Source organism: Chiroxiphia lanceolata, chromosome 23 (assembly GCF_009829145.1).
Source record: "Chiroxiphia lanceolata isolate bChiLan1 chromosome 23, bChiLan1.pri, whole genome shotgun sequence".
In the NCBI taxonomy this organism is placed as follows: Eukaryota; Metazoa; Chordata; class Aves; order Passeriformes; family Pipridae; genus Chiroxiphia; species Chiroxiphia lanceolata.
In genome coordinates this window covers 302,906-320,719 of record NC_045659.1, presented here as the reverse complement: position 1 = coordinate 320,719, position 17,814 = coordinate 302,906, and the positions used below count along the sequence as shown (strand labels likewise).

General features: G+C 47.4%; 1 protein-coding gene across 1 annotated transcript in view; it reads left to right on the top strand.

Annotated features, from left to right (window-relative positions):
* Positions 1–126: 126 nt before the first annotated feature.
* KMT2A (lysine methyltransferase 2A) overlaps positions 127–17,814 on the top strand; it is a 41,159-nt gene continuing 23,471 nt past the window's right edge. Inside the window, 23 exon segments of the mRNA XM_032709668.1 lie at positions 127–456; positions 8,398–8,467; positions 9,119–9,151; positions 9,154–9,366; positions 9,369–9,679; positions 9,681–9,762; positions 9,765–10,163; positions 10,166–11,024; positions 11,026–11,074; positions 11,076–11,147; positions 11,150–11,228; positions 11,231–11,317; positions 11,320–11,429; positions 11,431–11,539; positions 11,542–11,786; positions 13,070–13,232; positions 13,235–13,246; positions 13,632–13,681; positions 13,683–13,867; positions 14,839–14,903; positions 15,422–15,793; positions 16,410–16,483; positions 17,119–17,247. Of these exon segments, the coding sequence (XP_032565559.1) occupies positions 127–456; positions 8,398–8,467; positions 9,119–9,151; positions 9,154–9,366; positions 9,369–9,679; positions 9,681–9,762; positions 9,765–10,163; positions 10,166–11,024; positions 11,026–11,074; positions 11,076–11,147; positions 11,150–11,228; positions 11,231–11,317; positions 11,320–11,429; positions 11,431–11,539; positions 11,542–11,786; positions 13,070–13,232; positions 13,235–13,246; positions 13,632–13,681; positions 13,683–13,867; positions 14,839–14,903; positions 15,422–15,793; positions 16,410–16,483; positions 17,119–17,247 (4,098 nt within the window).

Sequence of the window (17,814 nt, the reverse complement as noted above, 5' to 3'; positions counted from 1 at the left end):
ATGGCGGAGCCCCGCAATCTGCATTGCGCCCGCCGTTATGCAGCGCCTCCGCGGGCCGGCGAGGCGATATGCAGGGCGCGGGGCGCGGCCCGGCCCCGCTCTCTGGCTCGTCGCCTCTCAGTAAAGATGGCGCACAGCGGTCGGTGGCGCTTCCCCGCCCGGCCCGGCAGCGGCGGCTGGGGCCGCCGCGGCCCGGGGGGGTCCCGCCTGCGGGTGCCGGCCGTGCACAGCCTGCGGCCCGCCGAGCCCGCGGCGGCGCCGGCGGCGGCGGGCGAGGGTGAGCGCGGCGGCCCGTGCTCCGGCGGGGCGGCGGGAAGCGGCGGAGGCGGGGCAGCGCCGGGCCCCGCGGCCGCGGCCGGTCCTGGCTTCGACGCGGCGCTCCAGGTCTCGGCCGCCATCGGCATCAACCTGCGGCGGTTCCGCGCGGCCTGCGGGGCCGAGGCGGGCAGCGGAGAGGTGAGAGGGTCGGCGGGGCGGGGGCGGGGGCGGGGGGGGCGCGGCGGGCGGGCGGGTCCCGGGCGCAGCATCCCCGGCGGCGGCGGCGGCCCGAGCACACCCGGGCACACCCACCCAGCCCTGCCCGCACAGCCCGCCCGCCGCCGGACACACCTCCCGCGCCCCGCACAAAGGGCGCGCCCCGCGGGGGGGGCGGCGGGACCTGGCGGGCGGGGGTCGGTGCCAGTCCCGCTCCTGGTCCCGCCGCCCCCGCGGTCCCTCCCCGCGCACGCGACTTGCCGCCGGTGCGTCCTCCCCGCCGCCGCCTCCATTATCCGCCTCCCGCCGCTCCCGCGGCGGGGCGGGATGGGATGGGATGCGGAGCGCGCATCCCGCCGCCGGGAGCGAGGTAGGATGGATGGGGCCGCGGGTCTCCCCGTGCGGAGGATGCTCGGCGGGGTGACGCGTCCTTCCTCGGGCTCGACCGCTCGGAGGGCCGCGCTGTCAGCCCCTCCTGCGGGCCCGGCGGTGGGCGCCGCGCACCGGCTCTCCTCCTCCTCCTCTTCCTCCTCCTCTTCCTCCTCCTCCCTTTCGCTGCCGTGGATGCCCAGGCGGAGCCCGGGGCGGCGGGCCCGGTGCGAGGCCGTTTGCTGGCACCGGAGCCCTGGCTCTCCTTTTTTATCTTTTTTCTTTTTTTTTTTTTTCTGAGTTGCTCTTCTTCCTGCCTTCATTTTTATTTTTTTTAAGCCTTGCTAAGGCAGCCGGAGCGGGAGTCTGACAACAACCCATCTATTGACAGAACAGGGAAGACATGATGGGGGTGTGTTACTTACTACGAGCTGCAGCGATGTTTTGCATCGCTCGTTGGCTGCGTCCTTGCGCCGGCAAGTGAATTCCCTGGGTCCTTTGTAGCAGGAGGGGTCTGTGGGGTTTTGAAGGGTCAGTCCTGTCTCTTCTTCTCCAGGCAGGGTGTCAGTTGCAGGGTGGGTGAGCATATCTTTGTCTGTATTTTGTCCATTTAAAGAGCAGTTGCTTTCCTTTTCCATCGCTGGCCGAAGCAGAGTTTATTAAAAGACACATGAAAATAGGGTTTTCCCGTGTCTTTCCGGCTTCATTTTGGCGTTTTCTGTTGGGTGCCATGAAGTGGAGCTCTTCGCTCGCGGCTGAGCTGGAGGAATTCCTGGGCTGCAGAGCAGCAGCTCCCGTGGTGCGGGAGGGACAGGGTTGTGTTTGCACGGGCAGAGCTGAGCGTGGGGACAGTCCCCTCACCTGCACGGACTTTGGGGTGTGGCTCGCACTGCCCTCTCATTAACACCGGCACCTCATGGGCTGTGCTTTGGGATAATTGTCCGTGTTGCTGTTTGAAGTAGACATGGCTCAATGGAGTTCACCAAGTCCTCTGGGAAGCAGTTAATATCTCACCAGCACTAGTTCAGGGGCAGAAATGACTGAGATCTGGCTAACCAGGCTGACCACAGACTTAACAACCGGGGAGGTTTTCATGTGGGGGAAGGCAAGTTGCTTTGTTTCTTTTTTTTTCTGAGATGACATTGGTCTGTGGTTTGTTTGTTTAATTTCAATTGTCTTAAAGTTTATTTTTGCATTTCAAAAAGCTCCAAAACATATTTGAGATATATTTGTGAGTTTGGCCTTTAGGGCATTTTTGCATTAAATAAAATAGCTTGGATGCATTCTAGGCGTGGCAGCTGTTGAGCACAGGGTCTCTTGGATCTTAAAAACTACTTCTTACTTTTTTATTTAACTCGTAAAAACTTCTGTCTAATAACATTGCATACAGTGGAAAGTAATGATAAACGTTGCTTTGTGGCTTGGTGTCTGTAGGTTGAGCTTTACCTGACCCCTTGTGAGCCAGGCAGGGGCAGACCCCAGGTGCTTTCCCTCACTCTGGATTTACAGCATGTGCTGGTGCTCTGGGGTGTACTCAAGAGAGCAGACCCTCACAAATATTCAGATTAACTCAGTTGGTTCCTCTCTTTTGGTGATACTCAAGAAACAAAGCATTTTTGCATTGAAGGATGTAGTTCTCCTGGCCAATGAGTTTCTCTGCACTTATCGTGGTCCTGGTGAAGAACACACAGATGCTGCTGGTCACCAGAAGCTGTAGCACAAGCTTTTCTGCCCTGCAGTACAAGTTCTCCGTGGGGGTGGGAGTAGGGTTGTGAAAAGAGCTCTGGCACATGTAGGAAATCAGCACGTGGGTGCCACCAGTGGTCTCTCTAGAGGACAGGGCGGCTGTGTGCAGTGTGGGAACCCATGTGGTACCTGCTCTGGGTGGAGATGTTCTACTAGAAGGGGGCTTTCAGGAGTCCCCTTTGTAGTAGGGCTCACCGTGCCCTTTCAATAACTGCCTGGTGCTCACACTGTTCACTTCCACAAGGTTGAGGGTCTTACCTGAACCAGGCTAGTTACAGTCTTCAACTGGGTTGGCATTCTGCATCAGGAATAAACTTGGAGCAATTGCTTGGAGGTCAGGAGCTGGTGGGGATCAGAGGAAATACTCTGTTATCTTTTCATGTACAACAAGTTTGATGCAGGAAAAATGTTGAAGTCCAGAACAAGTATTACGCTCAGTCTTTCCCTTGTCTCCTTAGCCATTTTATGGTACATAGCAGACTTTATTTCTTGTTTAAAAGGTACCTGAATTCTGGGATGTCAGGGCATTCTCCCCAGGTTCAGGTCACTTTGTACAAATTCTTGTCTTCTGCTGTAGCTCAGTGTTGTGCTGAGTTATCTTGAAACCAGCTCGTGTTAAAGGAGCGACATTCTGATACTTGATTTTAGCACCACAAGAGTTGCCAGCGGGACTTTTTGCACAGTGAAGCTGTAACTGCTTGAACAGCAGGGTTTGTACTGTGCACTGGCCCTTCAGCTCTGAGTGAGTGGTGCTGTAGGAATAAGGAAAACTGGGTTGTGTTTTCTTGATTCGTTATGTCAGTATTTGGTATAAAAGAAGCATAAATGTAGTTGTTAAATATCTGGTCTTTCTGTCAGTTCGGAGCTTCCTGCACATCCCTGAAGTAAAATTTGCATTGGCTGAAAGTTGCAGGTGCCCAAGGTTTGCAGTGGGATGTGGTGGTGATGGTGGTGCCTCTGGTAGCACTATTGTAATTATACGTGGGCACAGTCTTCTACCAGTTGTGGATGTTTGCTGATGGCTGGTTTTTTTGCAAATGGCACTAGATCCATGTGCTGGGCGGAAGGAGCAGCTTCCATGCTGCCACCACAGTCACGCCTGAGCTGGAAGTACGAATTTCTTTCCTCCATGGGTATTAAAATTCTGTTTGTCTCAGAATTTCCTCTCCTAGTGTTATGTTGATCAGTTGCTGTAAAACTGCCCAAGTGTTTAATGTGTGAGATGGAGGTGTAGAGCCCTGCCTGCCACTGGTACCATGGTCACTGTACATGCACATGGTGAGGGAGATGCAGGCCTGAGAGATAGAGGCTCCTTCATGCATTGTCCCCTTCCTGAAGACTCCAGTGCTCCTTTGTCAGATGTGTGTAAATAAAAGTATGTTTAAAGCATCCTGGTGATGTTCCCATTTGTGTGGGTTGGTCAGCGTTGTGCAGTGCCCCAAACCCTCAGAGGACCAGTTTGGGGAAGTTTGTTAGGAATTTGGGAAGCCGTTTTGGAGTGGAAGGTGGTGTGGCTGGTCCCATTGGCAGGAGTGGTGGGCAGGTAGGGCAGCTTCAGAGCAGCAGCAATGCACTGACCAGTTTGTTCCAGGGGCTTTTCAGCATTGCACTTCCTTCAGCTGGAAAGCTCCCGGGACAGACTCGCAACAGTGTTTCACTACCTGCTTTCTCTGTTGGCATAGGAGCCTGAACCGCAGGTTTTACCAGCATCTCATTGGAGGAAACAAGGGAAGAGACTGGGTGACTCCTGGGGTCAGTGGTTCTTCACTTTTCAGGGATAGCACAGAACTCCCAGAGAGGGGTTTACTGTTCCCCCGGAGCTGAGCTGAAGCATAGTTTGACTTAAATAATATTTCTTTAGGAAATATATTTCTTTAGGAGCGAAAGATGAGTTTGCTACTACAAAAGACTTTTTTTAATGCATCAGTACAGCAGCTCTAGGCTTTTCTCTCACCATCTCCAAGCTGAATCTTTCTAGGTAATGGTTTGACTGACCCTCTTCCTTGAAAGCTTGTTGTGACCAGCATGAGAGTCTTTCAGGTGCTCTAATAAGCATTTCTCTGTGTTCAGAGGAGCATAATTCAGAATTTCTCATCCAGGATGGAACCTGGACTCTATGGAAAGTAAGGACCAGTTGTGTTGTTAGTGGGCTGCTGGTGTAAGTTAGTCTGGTCTCCTGCTTGCAGCTTGACTAGAGAGTGAGACTGGCTGTACTGTTACTTCCTAACACTGAATATTTTCATTTTCCTTCTAGCAAGCTGGCAAGACAGATCTGTACGCTCAGTAATACTGTCAGAACAGGTGCTCTCTGAGCCTCAGCCCTGTAAAGAGCAACATGCACTTTCAAATTCTAAATTAGGTGTCATCCAAGGGCTCCAGAAGCTGCAGTCCTAATCACGGTGTTATTGCTGTGCATGATTCCCAAGGGTGTAGCTGCAGCATTGTAGTTTGGGGGTTGTCATGTGGGGGTGACCCAGCCAGGAGTTCTCCTGTGCTCTCAGGATGTGGTCTGTAGGTTGTTGCTGCTCTGAGGGGAAGCCCCAGCCAAGTCTGGGCATCACTCTTGGTCTGAGCTTTTGTTGAATTAAACAATGAAAGGATGAGTGGACCCTCATCTGAGTCCATGCATAATGGTCACCCCAGGTGCTCTGCTGCTTATTATTGAAGTTGCATCACAAGCTGTGGCTTGGGAAGCATGTCCCTGAACTCCCAGGTGACTCCACTCCTCTCCCAACACCAGCACAGAGTGCACTCAGTGTTTGTCTCTAATTGCCAACTTCCAAGGGTGTTTACTCTGCTGAGTCTGGTAGATACTGTGCTGTAGTTACTAAGCAGGCATCTGAATGAGCTTCTAAAAATAACTTATCCCTTTACAAGAAGGTGAGGTGCTGCCTAATTGGGGCCAAACCCAGGATGAGGAATGGGAAGAGAAGTATAGGTCAGGTGAATCTATTGTAAAATTAAATAAACCTTTCAGGTGCTGATTGGAGCAGCTGCATTGCTGGCTTAATGCTGGTGACAGTCCTGTGCAACTTCACAGATCTGTAGTAGTATGTGTTATACTGTTATTCCTCAGACAGAGGTCGGAACTTCAGTCAGTACCTGTAGAGTAGTTTCTCGTTTGAAGGTGGATTTTCCTCCAAGATCTTTACTTGGAAAATTCTTTGAAAAGTAATTTTACTCAAAAGTGTTGTGATAGACATTTGCTTGCAACTTCTCTGTTCTTAGTAGCTGGGGAAAAGCCTTTCTTCATCTGCTCACAACTCTGAGGTTGAACCCAGGTGGGATAATGTAATGTTTGAGTCAGAGATGTACATGTAAGCTTTGCTGCCCAGAGAGATTGTCCTGTGCATACCTAGTTAGGCTTCATGTGTTGCACGAGGCACACCTTCCCATGTCCTTATATATAATAATTTTTTGTACTGCGTTATCCTTTTTTCAGGTAAATGAGGTCATGTTCAAAATCATTATGTTTTTTAATCACTCTCCATCTGTCATGCTTTATAGTCACTTCTAAAAAAATAGAGGGAAGCTGTTCCTACCTTGTTGCCTCAAAGCTGCATTTTGGACATGTGATGGCCAACTGGATGGGTTAGCTTGGCAAACACATAGTGGTACTTAGTGGCTTTCTTGGTCTCTGACAGGTCACAAGGCTGCTTTCTCAGGTAGTGACAGTGACCACTTAGAGGTCATCTATACACTCATGAATGTCACTGAACCAGATAACTCAGGTGATGTTTTGGTGCTACTTGTGGTTGTAAATGAAGCCAAAGTGATTGTTTTGTGGAGGAAGCCTTTTTGCTGTAGACAGTTCTGGTGGCTGCTTGATAGGCCATGGGGAAAAAATTATCATTCCCAGATTATCAGGCCAGAATTAATGTATCCCATTGGAAAAGTAAGGTAACAGGGCTCAGTTTGAAAATAATGCCAGTTCTAGTCTGTGGATTATGACTGGCAATTGTCAAAACGTGGCAAGTACTGATTTAGAAGTCACAGATAAAATAAATAATGACTGTAGGACCCAGAATAACAAGATGAAGAAAAGATCCATGGCAGCCACAGGAACTTGGAGGCCGGTGCAAGTCAGGAAATTGCACGGGGTGAGCGGCTGCTCCCTTTGCATTTCCAAACCTGACTGTTCTTAGAGTGCTTGTTATTTCTCTGCTTGCCTTCTCAGCGTTGAGAGCATTCAGCCCGCACCTGTCTCCGCTGGCAGCCTCTCCCTTTGTCGGGGCTGGGACCCTTTCCCTGCCTGCGCCCACGCAGGCAGCAGCACAGCAGCAGTGTTTACATCCTGCAGCGAGCCCACGTGCTCGGGAGCGGCAGGCAGGCGTGACGGCCGCCGATCCGCAGTGTTGGGAGCGGGCAGCCGTGCTCCCGCAGCTGCTCTCGCTCCGCTTGCATTGCTGCAGGATGGAAGTTGGGAAGCGGTAGCTTCTCCCTTTCGGGAAATGTCCTTCAGGGGTTCTGCGTGATGCCCGGTGCCTCAGGCAGAAGCAATGCCTTTTGGCGTAATTTTGTTTCTTCTATGTTGCTGTATCATTGCTTTTTTCCGGTTCCTTGGCATCGCTGCTGCAAGTGCAGAGAGCAGATAGGCAGCAGGGATGTGAGGAGGGGCAGGGCCACCCCCTCCTTCAGCAGCGTGTGCAGATGATGGCTTCCAGTGATTAACTGCAGCCCGAGGGGGTACGTGTTGTATTTGACTGGCCAGAGCAGTTATCTGCATTGAGAACCTGGATGGTTGCCTGGTCAGAACACTTAGTGTATTTGAATTGTTTATACTGGAGCTCATCAGACAGAAACCAGGCAGAAAACTTTGAGAAATAGTTTGATCTAAAGCCTCCGCTGCTTTTCAATCACATCACAACTCTCCTATAGACACAGGTGTGGGTCTCAGTGTGTGTGGTTCAATTTCTTTAAAACCAGACTGTGGTTTCAGTAACTCAGGTGCTCTTTATTGGTCTGTCCTGGAAGTAGATGAAGTAGAAATTCCATGTAAAAAACAGGAGGCAGAACATGAGGGAACAATGTTACTTCTTTGCACAGTTCACCTTCACCCTTCACAATGTTGCCCCTTTTCACTTCCAGGATGCTGTTCTCACAGTGCCTGCCCTTCTCAAAGCTCAGCATGCGGCCACATCACACAGTGCTCTGAAGGGAAGAGCCAACATAAATACTTGAGGTGAAAATAGGAAAGGTGTAAACGACATACAAAAAAAAAAAGTGTCACTACACATTTAGGTGGCAGATGAAAGGGATTGACCTTTGAGACTCCCTGATGCACCTGCCCTATGTAGACAGGGAGGCTCATACCTCTGTCAGAGGGAAGAGCTTCACAGCATAAGTCATGTTTTCATCTCTCCTAAGATCAAATCTGAAGTGAAGTAAAAAGAGAGGCTATACATGAGTTAGCAGGAAGTTGAGCTATGTTGTACTAGAATAATAAACACGGAAACACTTCTTTTGCTGAAGTATGTCTTTAGGGTGGTTTGAATAATAGCTTACAGGAGCAGAGCTTTGTGGTTGATAGGAGCAGCAGATTTTATGCATTAAGGTTTTTTCTGTGTATATTTGTCCTTTGTTTCACCGTAACTCTTTTGATTGTTCCATAGCTGTAAACTGTAGCTGCTGTGTATGTGTATATAAAAGTTGGTTTTCCTTTTTTAGCAGTTGTTGTTAGAAGAACAAATGCCAGTATCTTCTTTGGGGAAGGAAATCCTCTAGAATCCTTTTGTGCTTTGATCACAGGGAAGTTCTTCGTAATGTTATCATCCATGTCCTCAACTTCCATCCGCTTTCTCATTGCAGGATGAACAGTTTTTAGGTTTTGGTTCAGATGAAGAAGTCAAAGTACGAAGTCCCACCAGGTCCCCCACAGGTAAGTTCAAGTTGCAGGATTGGGTGTTGACTTTCTGTTTTCCTTTGTGATGGCTTTGCTGAGCTTCTTCTGTTTGTTCCATCAAATCTCATTCACCATAAAAGCCACCCCAGTCTCTGGATTTAACGCAGTTAGTGTTGGACTCTGTATGTCTGATCTGTAAAGGAACAGAGAAACTTGAGAAAAAGAGTTATACTGATGAACCAGTATTTGAAACCTCATGTCAGAGGTTTGACTGGTACTAGAGAAGAAGGATTTTTTTTTTTTTCAACCAGCTATGATCTGCTTAAAAAAAATCTTTTAATGTGTTTTAAAAGGTTGGCATGTGCCCTTGAGAATGATTGCCCCTGCCATCATGAGGTTGGTACTGGGTTTGTGCCATTGCATATCTAGTTGTTGGGAAAAGGCAAGCTTGCATTTTTAAAATGTTATCTCCATGATATCTTATGTGGGAGAAGAGGTTTGTTGGAAAGGTACTCTCTACATGTAGTGATAAAATGGTATTTCTGTTTGTTGATTATCTGAAATGTTTTGGCAACTTGTGCAGGCAGTGTGACTGATACTGAGTAAATACTTGTGTGACCTGGGTAATGCTGATCCCACACTCAGAGAAATTTAATATGTACTCTGCATTCTCTACTTCCCTCTCAGTCAAATCTAGTCCACGGAAACCTCGTGGGAGGCCCGGAGCAGTTCTGACCGAAGTTCAGCTGTACTGTCAGACTCTTCGTCGGTGTGTTCCCCTTCGAGCAAGTCTGAAACCACATCCATGGAGAAAGTAAAGAAGAAGGAGTCAAAGAGTGGGGAAAAAAGACGAGGAAGACCTCCAACACTTACAAGTGTGAAATTCAAATTATCACAAGAGAAGGACACATCAGACATTCAAAAGGGCAGCAAAGAAGAAAAGAGAGTCTGAAAAAAATCAAAAGGTCACCATCCACTACATTTCAGCAAGCAGCTAAAATCAAGAAATTAAGAACTAGTAAACTCTCCCCACTGAAATCTAAATTCAAGCCTGGGGCAAAACTTCAGATTGGGAGGAAGAGCGTTCAGATCGTGCGCAGGAGAGGCAGGCCACCGTCCTCTGAACGGGTAAAGACTTCCTCAACTTTGGTCATAAACTCACAGCTGGAGAAGCCTCAGAGGATTCGCAAAGAAAAGGATGGCACACCACCTCTCACAAAGGAAGAGAAGACTGCTGTCAGACAGAGCCCCGCGCAGGATTAAACCCGTTAGGATTATACCTTCCACCAAAAGGACAGATGCCACAATTGCTAAGCAACTCTTGCAGAGGGCTAAAAAGGAGCACAAAAAAAGATTGAGAAAGAAGCAGCCAAACTGCAGGGCAGGAAGGGGAGAACCCAGCTCAAAAATATCCGACAGTTCATCATGCCAGTTGTGAGTGCGATCTCTTCACGGATTATCAAAACACCCAAACGGTTTATTGAGGATGAAGACTACGATCCTCCTATTAAAATATCCAGACTAGAATCCACACCAAACAGCAGGTTCAGTGCTACATCTTGTGGCTCCAGTGAAAAGTCCAGTGCTGCTTCTCAGCATTCGTCTCAGATGTCTTCGGACTCCTCACGGTCCAGCAGCCCCAGCGTGGATACATCTACGGACTCCCAGGCTTCCGAGGAGATGCAGACACTTTCTGAGGAGCGAAGCAATACTCCAGAAGTTCACACTCCACTGCTGTTTCTCAGTCCCCTGAAAATGATAACGGTGATAGGCGAAACAGAAGGTTTTCGATAACAGAAAGAAGTTTTGGCCAGAGGACTGCAAAAAAGCTGTCGACCTTACCAAGTGTGCCGCAGCAGCAATCTTCCTCCTCTCCTCCTCCCCCTTTGCTCACTCCTCCGCCACCACTGCAGCCTGCTTCCAGCATCTCGGACCATACCCCTTGGCTAATGCCTCCAACCATACCATTAGCCTCCCCCTTTCTTCCTGCTTCTGCTGCGCCCATGCAAGAGAAACGAAAGTCAATTCTGCGAGAGCCGACGTTTAGGTGGACCTCCCTGAAACATTCCAGGTCAGAGCCACAGTACTTCTCATCAGCAAAATATGCCAAAGAGGGTCTTATTCGCAAACCAATATTTGATAACTTCAGACCCCCGCCGCTGACACCGGAGGACGTTGGCTTTGCATCTGGCTTCTCAACACCAGGTGCCACGGCTCCCACACGCCTGTTTTCGCTTCACTCTGGAGCCAGGTTTGACATGCACAAGAGAAGTCCTCTGCTGCGAGCACCCCGGTTCACGCCGAGCGAGGCCCACTCCCGGATCTTCGAGTCAGTAACTCTGCCCTCATCAGTCGGTCGCGCCGCTACAGGGACCTCTGCTGCGGGTGTGTCCTCTCGGAGGCGGAAGAGGAAAGCGTTCAGCCCCATCCGATCAGAACCCAGATCTCCTTCACACTCCATGAGGACAAGGAGCGGGAGGCTTAGGACCTCTGACCTGACAACTCTCACCCCACAGTCTTCGGTCTCTTCCTCCTTAACTAGCATTTCAGTTAGTTCTCTCGCCACTAGTGCCTTAAATTCCACTTTTACTTTCCTCTCATTCCCTATCACAGTCTGGGGAATCAGCAGAAAGAAGCCAGAGACCCGAGGAAGCAGACGAGCGCTCCAGCAGAGCCTTTCTCATCCAGTAGCCCTAATCCTCTCTTCCCTTGGTTCCTACATCGAGTCCCCAGACAGAGAGAGGCAGAAACAAGGACAGGGCAGCAGAGGAACTCTCCAAAGATAAAGATGCTGACAAAGCCTGGAGAAGGACAAGAGCAGAGAGAAGACAGAGAGAGGGAAAAAGGAGAACAAACGGGGAGTCAAGGAAGAGAAAAGGAGAAAGGGTCAGAAATTCAGAGTAGCTCTGCTTTGTTTCCTGTAGGTAAAATGCCCAAAGAAAAAGTTGTCAGCGAAGATGTTGCGGCATCATCGTCTGCCAAAAAAACTGCTGGGGCGGAAGAAGAAGTCTACAGCAGTAGATCCCACAGCAGATGTTTCTGCTGCTGCTCTGGTAGATACAGCAGCTGTCAAAACCAAAACGTCCAAGAAAGGTAGAGGGGGCTTAGACAATCAGACCTGGACGTCAGCCCCGCTGTGCCATCTCTGGAGAAGGAAAAAGCTCTGGCTCTTTCTGCTCCTTCGTCAAGCACTGTTAAACATTCCGCTTCCTCCATCAGCTCTATGTTGGCTCAAGCAGACAAACTGCCAATGACTGACAAGAGGGTGGCCAGTCTTCTGAAAAAGGCAAAAGCCCAGCTGTACAAGATTGAGAAGAGCAAGTCCCTCAAACAAGCAGATCAGCCAAAAGCACAGGTATTCCTTTTTCCAAGTTGAATTTTTTGCTAGAGTGCATCTTACTTTGAACTTGCTCTGAAAGTCACAGTAGCTTTTGTATCCTGAGTGAGAAGAATTAATGTGCCAAGCAAAGCAAGCTGTTAGTGCAACAGATGGCAAATGATTAGACAACAAGGAGCCCTAGGGCAGAAGCTGAGGGAAGAGGGAGCTGCTGTGTAGGGAGCTCAGGGGGGAGCATGTGGTGTGTTTTAGAGACCAGTATGGCATAGCTGCTTATTGGGTTCTCTCTGAATAAATCTAAGCAAAGTGATGGTCTGGAGTAGTACTGTCTCTGAAAAGTGCAGTTCCAGCAAAATGCAGTGTCTCTCTTGGCCCTGACATTTCTTGTGGGACCCTCCTTGAGTGTAAGGCTGGCTTCTGAAGAGCAAGTTGTTCCCTTAGTCTCTTCTTGTTTTTTAACTTGCACAGTGATCTCTGTCACTTATGAGAGGGAAAAAAATCCATTGGGATTTCACCTCTGATTTGGGGGACTGCTTCCTACCATTTTCCTCTTTTCCCTCTCCCCCACACCAAACCCACCCTTTTCTGCAGTCCTCTTTACCTACCAGAAAGGGAGGTGAGATACACTTTCAGGGAATACTTTTTATTTAAACTTTTTCTAACATCATTAGTGTTGAAAATCACTAGCACATATTTCAAATAGAAAATCTCCAACTGGTGTCTCCAAAATGAAGAAGTGTTTACTTCTGTATGTCTGACCTGGTGTAGCAGAAGCCCAGGCCCTCACAGTTGCTTGTTTGGGGTAGTTCTTTTGGTGGGGAATATTCCAGAATCTTATGATTCAAAACACAGGAAAATGCACTAAAATGCTGCATTTGTTTAGCACCTAGTAAACGAAACCCTCATCTGAACACCAGCATCTGCAAAGCTCTCAAACAGCCTCATTTACGTCTGCCTTCTGCTGGATCAGTCAGCACTGAGTGCCGGTCCAAATCCAGTGGACTCTGATGTTTGTGATGTCAGTGCCTTGATAACATGGCTTCATGAGCAAGTTGGTTTTCCAGTAGCAGACAGAAACTTAGCTTGTAACTCCAACTGAGTAAAAACCTCTTGTTCTCTTGCTTTTATCCTCCCTTGGATAGCTGAGGCTTGGAAGGCTGAATCTTTGTTTTTATCACGATTCTTACAAAGTGCAGCTAAGGTATAGTTTCTCTCTGCTTAGAAGTTCCATTACATGTTTCTCAGCCTCATTTCGGTACCTTTCTTAGGCATACTGTCTGTTGTCATGTTCTGAAATCTAGGGGCAAGAGAGTGATTCATCAGAAACATCAGTCCGAGGACCACGAATAAAACATGTTTGCAGGAGAGCAGCTGTTGCGCTGGGCCGCAAGCGAGCAGTGTTTCCTGATGACATGCCCACTCTGAGTGCCTTACCGTGGGAAGAGCGGGAGAAGATACTGTCTTCCTGGGGAACGATGGTGAGTTGGGGATTTCTAGTTTTTTGTCTGGATTTGTACAAAGTCAGCTTCTGTTGACTGCTTACAATGAGGACTTCAAGTGATTAACAAGGGAAAATATGTTAGAGCTCCGGGGCTCTCTATTGCAGTGCCACTCAAACAGGGTTAATCCTTTCAGCCACTGGAATTGTGTCAAATACATGTGTTCTGCACCAAACTTGTGTTCTGCAGAGGGGGGTGAGTGCATATATACGTGTACACATCTGTGTATACACACGCTGACATACGAGTGTATACACAGTTGGTGTGGTTCTGCACATGAACTTAGACTTCTTGGACTAAATTAGACACTCCTGAAACATTCTTTAACATCAGCAAATTCACATTAGAAATGTTCTCTTGATAGATAAGTCATCGATAGCTGGCTCAGAAGAGGCTGAACCTCTTGCTCCACCTAATAAAGCCCATTAAGCGGTTACCAAGAAACAAGGCACAGCAAGAACCTCCGGTGAAGAAAGGCCGGCGCTCCAGGCGCTGTGGGCCGTGTTCGGGCTGTCAAGTTCCAGCGGACTGTGGTGTCTGCACTAACTGTCTAGACAAACCCAAGTTTGGTGGGCGCAATATAAAGAAGCAGTGCTGCAAGTAAGTGAGAAACTATGCCTGCACTGACTGGATAAGTGTACCCTCACTCCGGGCCAGGAACAGCAGATTTGCCCTGTAGCATGGGCTTGGAGTGAGCTTGGCCTGGGGCTGAGGCTGGATCAAAGCAGGGGACTATAAAGAGCTTAAGAGTCAAGATCCCAAATCAAGGTGAGCTTGTTATGAGCTCTTTCTCTGGAGGTCACTTCTGGTTTATTCTCCCCAGTTTGACCGAAACTGGCATTGAGAAGTGTTTGGTGTGAGACCAGTGGCTTCTGTTATGGGATTTTGCAAGGGAGGCAATGTACACATAAATATTTTTCTCTTATTTTCCAAATTGCATTCATGAAGAGCTTGTGTTTTCTAGATGATGCTTATCTGGCTTATATACACTTGTATATCAAAGATGTCTCTAGGTGTCATTAAGAAATACCACTCTTCTTTGATATCTCCTGTCATTTTTTGTACATATCCCTTAGATTGAACCTTTTTTAAATTGCTGCATTAAATTGATTTTACCAGGCTAGATAATCTATCTGAAAGGGCAGCTGCTAAAGCAACACCAGTAGGTTGTTGTGGTATGAGAGCTGTTTATAAAGCCTTGCTGTGAGAATTGCTGTGTGAGAGTACTCTGCAGGCTGGAAGAAGTCTTGCTCTCAGCAGCTTTGCCCAGACCTCAGACTGGGTTTCAGAGCCACAGGCCCTGCTACAAGAACAGACTCAGAAACAAAGCCTGGCACAACATACAGAAGGCATTACATGCTAAATGTAAGACAAATAGGGAATAAAGTTGAATAAAGTTAACAAAAGTCTTGATCTCCTAAACCAGTCACACTCCAAGAGTACTTGATTTTGTCTGAACAAAAGTAGTGCTTATATTGATAATTTTATTTTCAGTTCTTCGTGTTGAGTATTTATATACTGCCCTCTTAATGTCTGCATCTTTATTCTGATTTTGTGATGTTTATTTTTAGAATGAGGAAATGTCAAAATCTACAGTGGATGCCTTCAAAAGCTTATCTCCAGAAGCAAGCTAAAGGTAGGCTAAAGCACAAGAGAGAAGTTTTCATTTCATAGGTTTTGCTCTCTGTGCTGTTATTGTGGCTACACTGAGCTTATAAAGGTTATTTTACAAGGAGCTGCTCTGCCTGCACTGATGACAGGTGAAAGGGGCAGGAGAGATGTGGGTGCTGACAGCATTTGTACTCCCCTGTGTCTCTCAGCACTGGACTGGTAGTTTTGCTTCCTTCCTTTTGATTCCTTTCCCTTCCTTTTCCTTCCTTCCTCACAAAGTCTGCTCGCAGCTCTGAATCTGTGCTACTGCAGGAGGATGTTGCTTACTGCTGTCTCAGAATAGGGGTCCAAGGTATAAGAATACAGAGTGAAGCACAAGCCAAGTGCATTAGTTTATTTTTTGAGTACAGTTTTTCTTTTATATGACAGAATGATGAAGTTCTGAATCAAAGTGTCCGTATCGTTGTTTCAAAGAAGCAGCAAATTATTTGAAGTCACACCGTTTTGTCTTTTTGCTTTATCTGTGCTGCTTCTTCTTCCTAGCTGCAAAAAAGAAAGAGAAGAAATCTAAGACAAATGAGAAGAAAGAAAGCCATTCTGGAAAAAATCAGTTGGACTCTGGACAGAAACAAACTCCTCAAGCTGTCGCACCAAGAGAAGACAGTGGTGGGAAGAAGAGCGGTGAGCCTGCCCGTAAGCCTGTTGAGGAAAAGCATGAGGATGGGAATTCCTCCGTTCCTGTGTCAGAGCCCAAACCGGTTCCTACATCTGGTACCAGAAAGACTGGCAAGCAGACATTCCAGCAAGTCCAGCTCCCTCCTTCTCAACCACCGAGCTCAGGACCTTTGAAAAAAGAAGCACCTAAACTTAGCACTTCTGAGCCCAAGAAAAAGCAGACTCCCCAACCAGAAATAGGTAAATGGGACTATTTATCCTCAATATGTTTGAGTCGTGTTAAGTAACAATATTAATACCAGTAAAAACTGTTGGGTTTTAAATATGATAAATGCTTTGTGGTGTGGTGAAAGTACAGCAGATTATTTTGAAAATTTTGCTTAGAACTGGCTTCCGTTTTGTTGAGCCACAGAGTATGTTGGGGCAGGGAGAAAGATGGCCATCCTGGTTGGGACTGAGTCATGTAGCTGTGGCAGTCTGGAAGTATGTTTTCAATATTGTTAAGCCTGTCAACTTCCCAGTCTGAATGTGAAACCAGGAGGATGTAATCTTTTAACACAAAAGCATAATCCACTATTGGATGTAGTGCAGAGCAGCATGAACAGTGACTAGCCAGGCAGCTCTGGGATTTCTGTGGCTTTGCACCCACAGTGCTCCAGATTGTTAGCAGAGCAAACTCTGCTAGTCATGCCTCCAGGAGACTGCTCATAGTTGGTGAGGTGCAGCCACAGAAGAGGGTGGAAAAGTTCTAGTCTAAAACTCATCGCGTGTTACCCAGCTGATTTTTTTCCCTTTTCTTCTCTACAGGTGGCTGTTAGTTACTTGAAATACTCATAATTTTTCCCCCCCTTCCTAGGCACAGAACAAAGCAAACAGAAAAAAATTGCTCCCCGTCCAACTTTCCCTGTGAAACAGAAACCAAAAGAAAAGGTGAATACTGTTTTTTGTACAGTCAGTAAAATTTCAAGCACCTGGAACTTCTCTCTGTCTAGAAAGTAGAACCATCTTGTGTAACCCTTTGCAGATACTTTTTTATATTTGGTTCTTAAAGATGTTAGGTTTTTCCTTGTTGGCTGGATGTGGATACCAGAAAAACCTGGTCTATCCTAAGATTCGGCTTAGGTGTTATTTTGATCTCGAAGACTTGTGCATTGGGGGGTGGAGGCTAGTTTTTCCATAAAAAACAGAACTACCTTTGTTTCAGAAACAGCCCCGTCGTGGAAAAAAAAATAATTGTCTTATTTAAATATGAGGGAGAAGTGCATAGGGCCTGATTACACCCAGAGTTGCCCCGCTGCAGCAAAAGACCAACCCACGCTCTGATGGGAGAGAACAACGTGATGGTAGAGGAAAGTGCAGTACATGGAATTACAACTGTAATTGCATGTGGAATGCTCTTAGGGAATGGTTTGCGGAATGGTCACTTCCCTGCAGCTTCCACACACTCATTAATTCTGTGCTGGTTTGGGGGTTTGTCTGTGAATTATCTACAGCATCGGATATAACAGCAGGGTAAGTTCTAATGTCCGGGGTTGAGATTAATGCAGGCTCCTTTGCTTGACCAGGAAAAGCCCCCTCCTCTAAGCAAGCCAGAGAGCAGCACGCTGAACTTGCTCAGCACTCTGACTAACGGCAGCAGTTCCAAGCAAAAGCCGCCTACAGATGGAGTCCACAGAATCCGAGTGGATTTCAAGGTAGAGGACAAAATGTTTTAAGTATTTGAATGTTCCATGGCTCTAGACACTGGAACTAGAGTCCCCTGAGAGTGCTGGCAGTAACTGCTGAGTCTGTGTGTCTGGTACCTTTCCCAGGGAACTGCAAATAGGAGCCTCATGAAGTCACTTGGTTGATTCTTAGAAGCTTGTTATGCCTTTTTTTTTCCTTATAATTAGAGTACTGGATGAAGAGACACTTAAACCTTTAAAACCTTAACTGTCAATGTGTGAGGATGAGCAAGAATTTGAGGTTTATGAAGAATTATTCCATTAAGATGGAACTTTAAATCCTTACCACAACTTGAGCCAACAAGATATGGGGAAAATGTTAGTAACTTGTAATTCACAATATTTGGGGTCTATTTGGGGTTTTAAAATGATAAATCATGTACTTTTTTGAACAACACTGTTGAAATAATAATAAAATTAATATTTTCCTAATAATTTTTTAGTCCATCTCTAAGTGTTGATACTGGAGACTATAGTGAGATCTCATAAATGTTTTATACAAATATGGAGCTTAAATAAAGTGCAATTCTTCTGAAA